At 36.9% G+C, this 12113-nt stretch overlaps 1 protein-coding gene, 3 non-coding genes and 1 pseudogene across 4 annotated transcripts; all 5 read right to left on the reverse strand.

Moving 5' to 3' along the window:
- LOC111784707 lies at positions 1-94 on the reverse strand. The gene has a single exon (XR_002813577.1). It is a non-coding gene; the product is annotated as a small nucleolar RNA Z101 (small nucleolar RNA).
- Positions 95-286: 192 nt separating this feature from the next.
- On the reverse strand, positions 287-372 carry LOC111784710. Its single transcript, XR_002813579.1, has one exon. It is a non-coding gene; the product is annotated as a small nucleolar RNA snoR14 (small nucleolar RNA).
- Positions 373-476: 104 nt separating this feature from the next.
- On the reverse strand, positions 477-566 carry LOC111784708. Its single transcript, XR_002813578.1, has one exon. It is a non-coding gene; the product is annotated as a small nucleolar RNA U61 (small nucleolar RNA).
- Positions 567-1919: 1353 nt separating this feature from the next.
- On the reverse strand, positions 1920-5382 carry LOC111784699 (ribose-phosphate pyrophosphokinase 1-like). The gene is made up of 8 exons (XM_023665315.1): positions 5066-5382; positions 4688-4861; positions 3900-4148; positions 3491-3634; positions 3246-3413; positions 2772-2841; positions 2450-2531; positions 1920-2363 (listed from the first exon to the last, which is right to left on the reverse strand). The coding sequence occupies exons 1-8, from the start codon at positions 5219-5221 to the stop codon at positions 2183-2185; spliced, it is 1224 nt and encodes a 407-aa protein (XP_023521083.1). The 5' UTR covers positions 5222-5382; the 3' UTR covers positions 1920-2182.
- Positions 5383-7735: 2353 nt separating this feature from the next.
- Positions 7736-11490, reverse strand: LOC111784702 (annotated as a pseudogene).
- Positions 11491-12113: the final 623 nt, after the last annotated feature.

A 12113-nucleotide genomic window follows, 5' to 3' on the forward strand; every position in this document is an offset into this window, starting at 1 on the left:
AAAGGGCATCAGTTCTCCAAGGTGATGTAGCATCAATGAAATGATTCAGACGCAAATTACCCATTTGTTATATGAGATTCATCATATGCCCAATCACTCATTCCCATCTAAATCAAATTCAAAATAAAAGGATGTTCTGAAACATGATTGATAAGAAAATCCAAAAGAAAATAAATTACGAAAAAGAAAAAAGAAATCAAATCATATCTAGATCTGAATTCAGAAAAAGCAAATTACAAGACAGTTAAAAATTTAGAAAAAGTAAAACAGAAGAGAATATTGAAGAGCGATCGGAACCTGTCGGGATTCACTGTAACATCACACTAAATTAGTCAGTGGATTGACAGACATGAATTTCTATCGTCACCTCGCATTTTCAGTTAATCAAAACAACAGAATCAAGAAAGAACAACGAAAACAGCCACAGAAATCGAAGAACAACCACAAAAAAAACAAAAAAACAAAAAAGAAGGGAAAAGCTCAGAACTTCTTAGAGGGATGTGTAGCCATCACCGACGACCCCTCGTAAGAGGACGGCTATGGCACAGAAATCTTCCTCACAGCTTCAATGTCAAAGCAAAATAGACGATTGAGAAGAACAATTCTCAACGAAAAAAACAATTAAACGTTGGGCGGAAAACGATGGAGAAAGAAGGAAAGCCAAGGCCTAGGGTTTGATGAGTTGAGGGAAATTGAAGCGAAAGAGGGCCTTTTATAGACCCATTCACCCACCGCTCCCTTTGCCGTAACCCTAATTCCCTTTTCAATTTGAAACCCTAATTTCCTTCCACGTATTTGATTTTCATTTTCGTCCTTCAACTTCTAATTTTATTAATTTAAACCCGCACTTTAAAACTTATTTAATTTATAATAATAATAAAGAAGATTTAATTTAAATTCCACTAATTTATTCCATTAGTTTTATCATTATTATATATTGATGCTTTTAAGGAGTGTCTTAAATAACAAAATTCATTACTGAAATCCCTCAAAATGTCACATACAAATAAACCAAAAAGTATAAAGCTACAATTAAAAGTATAATGATATTGAGGTACATGATTTCATTAGTGAATATTCTAATAATAAAATACTTCCGGATTAAGTTGTAAAAACTGGAGTTATTTTAAAATTATAAGAAAATGTCATCCATAAAACATACAGTTGCAATCTAGTGTTTGCTAAATTTCTGTGAAGTGGGAAAAATGGGAAAATTCAGAGCTTTAAACTCTCTCATGCATTAAATATGCATAGCTTAGGGGGTGCGTCGAATCACTGAAAGGCCTTGGTTATTCTCCAATTTGTCGAGCCGATCAATAATTCTACGGAAGGTCAAGGTGAATTGGGACCTCCAAGTGGTGAACCAGTCCTATGAGTAGGTTGAGAAGGCTATGTCTTTAGGTTAGGCCGAAGCTCAAGAATTGGCAATTGGCAGTAAGAGACGGGCTATTGGAAGTCGGTGTTGATCCCTATAATGGGTTGACTTTGGATCATTCAGTGGGTACCAAAATTGGTGGTTCGACATTTGACAGTTCTGGATAGACAATCGATGATCAATGGAGAACAAAATATTTTCCTCACCAATTTTTCACCAATTTTTCACTTTAAATATTATGGTATTGTCATGCAGTATACTTTTTAACTCTATATACATATATATATATACATATGCAGCTCTCAAACGCTCCCACCTCGAGCGACAGTGGTTTAAGGGAAATTCAAATTCATAGGTTATAAATTATTTTAAACAAGCCTAAACTAAAATAGTTTATTATAGTTTAGTAGGGTCAATTTAAACATAATTCAACCTGTCCACTAAAAGGTCAAACATTCAAATCTAACTCTCGCGTGGTTGAACTTAGAAAAACAATTATTCATTTGGCTTGTAATTACACGACTAACTCTGAAAAATATTATTAGACAAACTAGTAATACTATGGTGTAATAACCTGTTAATAACAATAACAAGATGAGAATTAGGAAAGAAGCCAAAAATTACAGAATTCCCCATAGGAATTTGTACAAGGGATTATTCTAACAGAGAAGTAGAAGGAATAATTAAGAATATGGGTAATTTGAAAAGCAAATTCACAAGACAAAAGCTTTAGAAAGAAGGTGGTGGGAATAACCTGTAAGCATTGTTTCAGAGGGGTGAATTATTTGGACACACTTCAATTTGGGGTTATTTAAAAATGCTACTCACAGAGCAATCGTCATGAACTCGCCAAATGGTTTCACCCAACAGATTTGCTACTGAAAGAACAGTCAACTGAGGGAAATAGTTCTCTGTGATTGCTGGGATTGTGTTTGTAACTATCACCTCTTGAAACAACCCGCTCGATAACCTCTCGATCGCTGGAGGGCTGCACGGTGATCAACAACATAATAAATGTGCAAAAATCATACAAGTTTTGAAGGAATTAATCATATACTGTAACCATGTTATTACCTAAATACAGCATGAGTGCAGCAAGCATAAACTTCCCTAGCACCCTCTTGATGTAAAAGAGCAGCACCTTTTGAAATAGTCCCTGCACCCAGAAAGGCAAAAACAAGAACGAAAATATAAAAGATATACACCAGGTGAAGACAACTTTGCTGTGAATCAGAGTCTAAAATAAGAACATTTTTCTTGGAAGTTTAGGGTCTAGAAAATATACATAGCTTTGATCTGTGTTCTTTCTTTTTTTGTTTTAATCATTTTTCAAAAATTGCATCTTAAAAGTAACTATTATACATTTTAACATCCAAAGGTATCCATAACTTCTCACCAGCAGTGTCGATCATGTCGTCCACCATGACAGCAACTTTTCCTTTAACGTCACCGATAAGGTTCATCACCTGCAAGGTAAACGACAAGCATTGGCATTTGGATGTGCAAGAAACAACACACAAGGTCCATAAATCCAAGAATGCAACATATCTGTCAAGTGGCCTAAAGAATTTCAAAAAGACGTTCAATACTTGGCCTGGATTTCATTCAATCATGGACCATAGTATTGCCACTCTTGAGCCTATTGTACCCAACTGCCAATCGAGGACTATATTTTGCTTATGATGTTCCATATTTGCATCTAAACAATTGTCAGCCTTCTAAAGCTACTAAAGATTATGATTGGTGATTCAAAAGTGAACAACTATGATCTCATCCAATTCTTTTGTTCTAGTCACTATTCATTCTCATTCGAAGTTCAAATAGGAACCAAACCTAAGAGGATGGGAGAATGGTTCTGGAAGATGTTTACCTCAGCAACGTTGTGTGCTTGACGCCTTTTGTCCACAATGGCTAAAGGAGCATCAGATAGCTTTTTGGCGAAAGCACGAGCTCTTGCAACACCGCCAACATCAGGAGAGACCACAACCAGATCATCGTAACAAATTGTCTTGCTGGCAAGATAATCTAGAATCACAGGCTGGTAACCAGATAGAAAATTAATGTTATTACAAACCCAACCAAATATATGGAAGAAGCGAGTTAAATATGAAATACCTCACAGTACACATGATCAACAGGTATATCGAAGTAGCCCATCGACTGTCCAGAATGGAGATCACAAGCAAGAACACGGTTGGCACCTGCTTCTGTTATAAGATTAGCAACAAGTTTGGCTGCAATTGATTCACGACCTTGAGTCTGTGAGGCAAAACAATTCCAACAGATAATTTTACAACCATCAGAGACTAGAATAAAAATGACGGAAAAAACTAGTTATAATCTTCAACATACTATTTTAAGTACTCTACTCTTTCATGGTTCCCATTTAAGTTGAAACCCAATCAAGAACATTACAATCGAGATTGCAGCATGTCTATTTACATCATCAATAGTTTTCCAGGCATATCTAAGCCACGTAACTTCGTTTATAGGTTCAACAAACTATTCTAAAGATTAAACTTGCCTTTCTGTCAGCTCTGGCATATCCAAAATATGGGATTACTGCAGTGATATTTTTGGCTGACGCCCTCCGACATGCATCTATCATAACAAAAAGCTCCATGAGATTCTCATTTGCAGGAGGGCAAGTGGGCTGTATTATGTAAACATCACATCCTCTCACACTCTCTTTCAACTGGACATAAATTTCTCCATCAGCAAATCGCTTAATGTTAACCTTTGAAAGTTCCAAACCCATATACCTTGAAACTTCCTAAAAATAAAAACCGGAAAGTTAGAAAGCACATCCATGCAAAAATCTGAGATCAGTATAGAAAGAGTGGTAGATCAAACCCAAATAATTGAGGAAATTGAAGGCTTGTTTCAAATATTGATATGCAATAAATTAAGACCAGCAAAGCGGAACTTTTAGGTGAGCAAGAATCAAAACTTTGAGGTAACCTATCAACATATATATATTCATAGATCATGTAGTGTACTATGAAGTGAATTCCTTTTAGAATTTTGTTTCTTTTCATTATATCAATGAGAATGAAGATAACACTAATGGAACTTGATCGCACACTAATTATTAGATTTAAAAATAACATTCACAAGATGACATGAACTGTACTGGTTAATAAAGTTGAAAAAGAGTGATTCTGTTGTTCGATAATAATTGAAGATGACGACATATGAACAATCAAACGAATGACAATTGAAGTACAACAGATTTGGACATTTAGCGAAAATAAAACCATAAATCGTTTCAATACAATACTGAGAAACAACACGGAATACAGTTCTACTTACTTGAGACAGAGCAAGATTTGCAGTTCCAGAAAACAATTTTAAACGATTAACGCTTCTGTCAACCGGTCTCCCCATTCTAGCCGATTCCAAGAACTCCGGTAGACTACGCTCATTAAGAATAGGAACAATTGGTTTCCCATTACCATATCTGCCCGATTCAGGCAGACTACACTTCTACACAACACAAAAACCCCAGATAAAAACCACACACAAACACAAATAAACTAATAGAACAAATTAAAATTACGATCCATCCATACACCACACAAGTCGAAATGATCAAAACATGCAGAATCAGAAGGTTGCAGAAATTGTAATTCAAAATAAACCAGAGTGAAACAAGAATGCAATTATTAGTAGAGAGAAAGAGAGGCGTACGAAGGTGTAACAACGAGAACAAGTTGGAGAGACAGAGTCGTGGGAGAAGAAATCTCTGCTTCTGCGGGTGATAAAGGAGGCGTGGTAGGCGGAGGAGGAAGATACGGCGGAGTAAGAGGAGGAGGGACAGGAGGGAAGGACAAGCGAGGCAGCCATGTCCAGCGGCAAAGGGAGGTGGGCCGAAGGAATTAACGCAGTTTGAGGTTGAGCTGGAGGAGTTTATCTATGGCGATTGTCCCCCGCCATTAATAGAGCTCGGATTTTTTAGTTTGATCTACAAAAATCAAAATGGGAAAATACGTCGTTGGTAGTGGATAGACTAGCGCCGTGTGCGAGTCAGATTTCTAAACTTTATTCCTTTATATTTAATTGTTATTATTCTCTATTTTAATTAATCGTATCCTATCGAGCTGAGTGATGATATTTTAACATTCCCCTCATCATTAGTCCTCGTTCGTCGTACCATATGAGTTGATCGTCACACCATATGGGTTGACAACGAAAGCCCTCATATTTACCGATATTCAACTCTCTGTAGACAAGTCTGCCACTTTGCCATTCCTATTCTTATTTTCTTTCAAGACTTTTTCTCTGATAAAATGGTAATGCACCTCCACATGGTTTGTTCGAGTACGAAATATTTGATTTTCTACTAGACGAACCGCATATTGGTTGTCGCAATAAAGTGGTACTGGATAGTCAACGTTCTTGTACAAATTCTTCGTTAAGAGTTTCAACCATGTGCTTTCTTTAGCTACTACAGCTATTGATTTGTTCTCTGTGTTCTGTAGTTGACAATGGTACTATTGGTTGTTTTTTATTACACCAAGAAATTACTTCCGAACCGAGGTTAAACACATACCTAGTGCTTGATCTTTGGGTATTATGATATCTTGCATAATCAACATCATAGTATCCAACTAGCCTGCAGTCTTTACTTCTTTTGTGCAAAAGACTATAGTTGGTTATAGCTTTGACATATCGCATGATTTGTCGAGCCGCATCCAAATGAGGCTTCTTCGGACTTTGCATGTTTTGACTAATAACTCCAACTCTATATTCAAATCCCTTTGGTTGGTTCAGGTAAATCTTCCGATGTAACTCTCACGGCATGAAAGCATTTTTATATCCATCTGTCATAATTTTCAATCTTTACTTACCGTAAGTACTGGAGGTACTTGTGCGATAGTTATAGTTACCATTAGACTAATGTTTCATCACAATCTAATTCATTCGAGGGACGCTTTATTTTGTAAACCCTTAAATTTTCTTGTCTTGACACTCGTTTTCAGGTTTGATTTTTCTCCAACGCTATAAATTCTTCCTCCATTGTCTTTTGTCAAGCCGTATTTTGTGATGCTTCTCGCTCTGAAAGTAACCTTCTACTGCTCAATACATGCTATTTTGTCTCTTGATTTCCTCGTGAAACTTAAAGATGGTGAATCAAGGAAGAGCTAGAGATTAGTTTCATACCTTCTTGTGGGCTGTAGCCCAAGTCATAAGCTTCTACAGTTTGTCGAAAAACTTAAATCTCGCCGGAGAAGAAATTCAGAAACTCGTCATTGGTTTGAACGTTCAAGACACTTTTAGCTCTCAATTCCTTCATGAAATTTCTTAATTATCTTCTCATCAACCTTAAGGATTCATTTTGAAGCGATGAAGTCTCATGTATGTCCCTATTTTCTTGATTCTTTCTCTCGAGACACAAATTCATGTAAAAACTAAAGCTTGTTAGGTAACCTGATAGAAAGGTCCTCAGTTATAACATTCAAGCCCGACAAGAAATTAAATACTCGATTTTCTCTTTTGAAAGTTGAACTTCCAGAATTTTATTAACTCAAGAAAAATATAAAAGAGAATAGTGAAAATTTTAAAAAGTCGGTCAAAGTCAACCCCAAGGTGAAAAAAGGTGGCATTCCATTGAACGTCAAGAAGCTGAAAATTTTTGTAAGTTTTGGATGAATTTTGGACCCGATTAATTCTTGTTGTGATTGAGTGAAAAAAATTTCTCTCAACACTAGCACTCTCGATATCTATAACAACCTATAGGATATTATTTTCTACCGTGCCCTCTGGGGACTTTTTCATTTAAAGTAACTTATCACTAGTATATGTTGGTACATTTTCTGGCCATTTCACTATATCATTTAACTATGTTTCGAGACATCTAACCTTCCTTGGTAAAATAATTTTCATGTGTATAGTAGTGTTAAATATCCTACTAACCTCCTTTCATGAGACCACGACTCCACAATCATAGTACAAATCTTGCTAAATCAAAACATGTTTGGAATCATTGATTCATCAGGTAGCATTCACATTCCATGCATATTAAATCATAACATAACATGACAACATCGCTCATTGTCATTCATAGGGCATGCATGACAATGATTAGGTCATGGAAACATGTTGAGCCTACATCATAGGCTAATCTATATAATCTATAAGTCTATAGTTCTGATACAACTGCAATGACCATATTTTCCTTTCAAAATAATTTACCAAGACGTTGTCATGGGTGTCTTACCAAAGTCAACCCTTCAAAGAACTACTCATTTACTTATCTCTATATGGGAAGGAGTAAATTACATCTTGTGGAGTTTTATCCCCAACTCCTTATTTGATTAAGTCTCCAAAATTATAGGCTTATTGAATCAAATACAAAAATCATTTAATTGCATATGATCATCTCTTGAGTCCAATATTTTACAAACTAATTGCATGTGATACTCTAACTCACTTGTCTACACAACCGATTTGAATCAAATTATTTGTAACGATTACAAAATGAACCGTATCAATAATGTTACCAAAATAAGACACCAAACCTTATCCATATACTATTGATCATTTAGGTTACTATATCAACGTGATCCACTCGTATGCTACCATTCATTCTCTCCTGCTCTTATTTCAAAGGGTTAACTCAATAATATTTCATACCCTCAAGCTTTCTGGTTGTTCTTCAGTTTGTTCATATTTGTGTTCCAATTTGATGCCCTTGTACCACTTGGCACAACCAATGTAAATCACAAAATCAATCATAGTCAAGGCAGCAAGAAGAAAGTAGAACCTGTCCAAATGCCCTTTGTTGAGGTCGCTTGGGATCCAACCAGCCATGTGATCCACCGTTGAAATCTTCATCACCATTGTCACCAACATGCTGCTAACATAGTTCCCTAACGAGATCGAGCTCATACATAGCGCACTCCCAAAGCTCTTCAGCCCATCCGGTGCTTGTGCATTGAAGAACTCAAGCTGACCCACGTACATGAAAACTTCTGAGGCTCCTATCAATGCATATTGTGGAACTTGCCAAAAGATGCTCAAGGAGCTTGATCCTGATCCTCCACAGTCAGCTTGGGCGTATTTGAGTCTGTATTACTCAACAATGCCTGCCAAGACCATTGCCATCATGGCAATGATCAGCCCGACCCCCATCCGTTGCAGCTCTGTCAGGCCCTTGGAGCTGGATTTTTTCAGTTTTCCAATGAATGGGTCAAGGATGCCGCGGTAGAGGAAGATGAAGAGGGCGACACTGAGAATGTCGAAGCTCGACATGCTTGCAGGTGGGATGTGGAAGTTTGAGATGGTGGTTTTCATGGCTGCACCTTGCTCGACGAAGAGCGAGGCCATTTGGGTGAAGACAACTGAGTAGATTATGGTGCAGAGCCAGATTGGGATCAGTCTTAGAATGCATTTTACTTCTTCTACTTGGGTGACTGGGCAGAGGCGCCATGGATTGTTAGCTTCCTCTCGATCGCTTAAATCCCTTAAAGAGATGTAGGCTGCTTTATCCAAGAACCTGTAATTTTTGCAGAAATGACAAGAAAGAATTAATATACACCCATTTGATCATGTTTCCATTCCTCATTTCTTGTTACTTCTTTTGTAACTCTCTAAGAACTGTGGTTGAGCGACTAGTAACATTAAAATCATTGTACGATTATTCATATCCTCATTGTCTTATTAAGAGGAGACAACTATTAAAAAGTAGTCAACCAAACATAGTTTCTCTTGTTTGTTTATCTGTTTATCCTTCCTAACAACTATGCTTAGGAAACTTTTTTCGTCTCCAGTTCCATCATTGATCCCATATCAGTTGGAGAAGGAGAACAAAACATTGTTTATAAGGGTGTGGAAACCTCTTCCTAGTGGACGCGTTTTAAAATCTCGAGAGGAAGCACAGAAGGGAAAGCCCAAAGAGGACACTATTTGCTAGCGGTGGGCTTGGGCGGTTACAAATGGTATCAAAGCCAGGGACCGAGTGGTGTGCCAGCGAGAGCGCTGGACCTCCAAAGGAGGTGGATTGTAAGATACCACATTGGTTGGAGAGGAGAATGAAACATTCTTTATAAGGGCCTGGAAACCTCTCCCTAGTAGATGTGTTTTAATACCTTGAAGGAAAGCCCAAAGAGAACAATATTTGCTAGGGGTGGGCTTGAGCAGTTACAAATGGTATCAAAGCCAGGCATCGAGCGGTGTGCCACCGAAGACACTGGACCTATAAGGGAGGTGGATTGTGAGATTCCACATTGGTTGAAGAAGAGAATGAAACATTACTTATAAGAGTGTGAAAACCTCTCATGCGTCTTAAATTCTTGAGAGAAAGCCCAAAAGAGAACAATATCTCCTAGCGGTGAGATGGGCGGTTACTCTTTGTTTGGCATCTTATTCTTTACTGTTTCTCTTATTCCTTTGTTCTTCCTAATAAACTACTAAAACGTTTTGTTTTCAAACACTTCTACACTTCTTAACAAGAAACAGAAAACATAAGAGCTTAATTCTCATGATCCAAAGTTCACAATAGACCAAAGCGTTAAACTACCATTAAACCAAAAATCTTAATCTTAAGCTAATAGAATACTGTAAATTTAAAGGTTCTATAGCTAATACCAATCACCATTCAACCAAAAGCTCAAGTGAATGAATCAAAACCTATCACGTCTAAGAATTGAAAGAAACATATAACAATGTACAGAAACACAAACTTCAATTCAGAAAATGGAAAAATCGTCTCACTTACTTGAATCCATGAGTGTGGAGAATCTTCCGGCAGCCACTGTTAGGGCTCTGCTTCCGACCGTTCTCAAACAACCCCTCTCCTCCAATCGGAACCCTAACCCGCCATTTCTTCGCCGCCGAGACGACGACTTGACATACTCTGGTAAGGGGATTTCCAGAGGGCTTGAAATGCCTGTACCGCGGAGTTCCAGCAAGGAACAAGAGCAGAGCAACGAGAGCGGACCCGGCGGAGATCCAGAACCCGAGAGTCCACATTCCTTCATTCTCAAAAAACCCTAGAATGGTGTTGGAGAAGAGAGATCCGAGATTTAAAGCAAGGTAGAAGTAGCTAAAGAAGGCGACCTTCGAATGGCCCTCTTTCGGATCCTCTTCATCGAACTGATCGGCGCGGAATGTGGCGATGTTGGGCTGGTAGCCGCCATTGCCAAGAGCTGTGAGGTAAATGGAAAGGTAGAAGAGGGAAATTTCGGTTTTGGAATGGCTTCCACAGGGCGTTTGTTCATCGCCACAGCGTATGGGACGGATCAAGAAGAGGTAGGAGGAGGAGAGACAATGACACCAAGCCCTGCCATTTTTTAAAATTAACACAATATTCAAATATTTAATCTTTTCACCTCCTTGTTTGAATGGTCCGAGAACTCGATCAATTAGGACTATTCAACCCAAACTATAAACGTTGAGTTGTATTAAACTCTTTTTTCAGTTTGGGTTAGATTAAATTTTTAGAAAATAAAAAATTTGGGTCCGTTACCCCGTTGACAATTTTTAGTCAGGTCAATCCGACCAACCCGAGAATAGGATTATAACCCAACTCTACTTTATAAGTTTATTATAAAAATTAAGTATATTTCACCTTTGTAACTAATGTTAATGATTTTAATATTTGAGTTTGATGAGATTTTAGTTATTAGTCTTATATAACGAGGATTTTTTAAAAAATAATTAAAATAAAGAACAACCCAACAACTCAATGCATCCGGGTTGGATTGAGTTGTGAACTCTATTCGATTTGCCAAGTCACCAACTCAATTAATTCAAAATTTCGAGTTGGTCCAAAAGATTTCCTTACCCAACCCACATATACCGGACTTTTGATTATAATATAATCTTTAACCATGGTTTCTAAATAACGGCTACACTTCTATAACTTAGATTAAAAAGTTAATTTCATGCCAGGTTTATTTATCTAAACTATAAATTTATTAATTCTCAAGCTCATAAAAACTTGTTAATAGAATGGTACACATCAAACATAGTTGAAGAATACTTACAATGACAAAAATGATCTGAAAGATGACACGAGTTTTATATCTGCCCCAATAAGAATCACTAAGAAAAGCTCCAACAAGCGAGAAGATGTAAACCGTTCCCGTCCATTTGCTGACATCGTTAGCCATATCAGCATTATTTTGTTGCAAAACCCTCGTTAAAAACAGCACCAAGTTCACTCCAACTCCGAAAAATGCCAAAGTTGCGAGTCCTTGGTTCACTAATGCCCATACATAAGGCTTAGAATTTCATTTCAGCCTTCACTTTTATTAAATTTATAAAATTAAATATATATTCCCAGAGAAAAAAAACCAAGGCCTAGTATTTGATTTGTTTCAAAATCTATGCTTTTTATTTTTCAATAATTATCCAAATTACCAAAAACATAAATACTTTTAGTATTTTAAAAATATTTTTTTTGAAAAAAAATAGATAAACACATTTATTACCATAATTATTAAACTAAAAAATGATTAAAAAAAGTTATTAGATGAATAGTATAAATTATGAGCTAACTTACCGAGAATTATTATTGCTCCAACCCACGTTCACGATTTTGATTTAATAGTTGGTTGACCGTGCCAATCGACTGCTCCGTCTAAAGTGAACCCTTCTGTTTCTGTGATCTCTTCTTTCAACTTACTCTATCAATTTCAAAATAAATTATTATTTACGAAGATTGTGATCGTAATTTTCAGTAGATATTTGAACTCTATAACGATAGAAGAAAAGCCAAAATGAGGAGAAGTGA

This window comes from Cucurbita pepo, unplaced genomic scaffold, assembly GCF_002806865.2.
Source record: "Cucurbita pepo subsp. pepo cultivar mu-cu-16 unplaced genomic scaffold, ASM280686v2 Cp4.1_scaffold000265, whole genome shotgun sequence".
Taxonomy (NCBI): Eukaryota; Viridiplantae; Streptophyta; class Magnoliopsida; order Cucurbitales; family Cucurbitaceae; genus Cucurbita; species Cucurbita pepo.

Coding starts and splice junctions, on each gene's coding strand:
- LOC111784699 (XM_023665315.1), bottom strand. CDS start 5,221: ATGGCTGCCTCGCTTGTCCTTCCCTCCTGTCCCTCCTCCTCTTACTCC. Junction 4,149..4,687: donor CAAATCTTGCTCTGTCTCAA/GTAAGTAGAACT, acceptor TTTTATTTTTAG/GAAGTTTCAAGGTATATGGG. Junction 2,842..3,245: donor AAGCACACAACGTTGCTGAG/GTAAACATCTTC, acceptor TTTACCTTGCAG/GTGATGAACCTTATCGGTGA.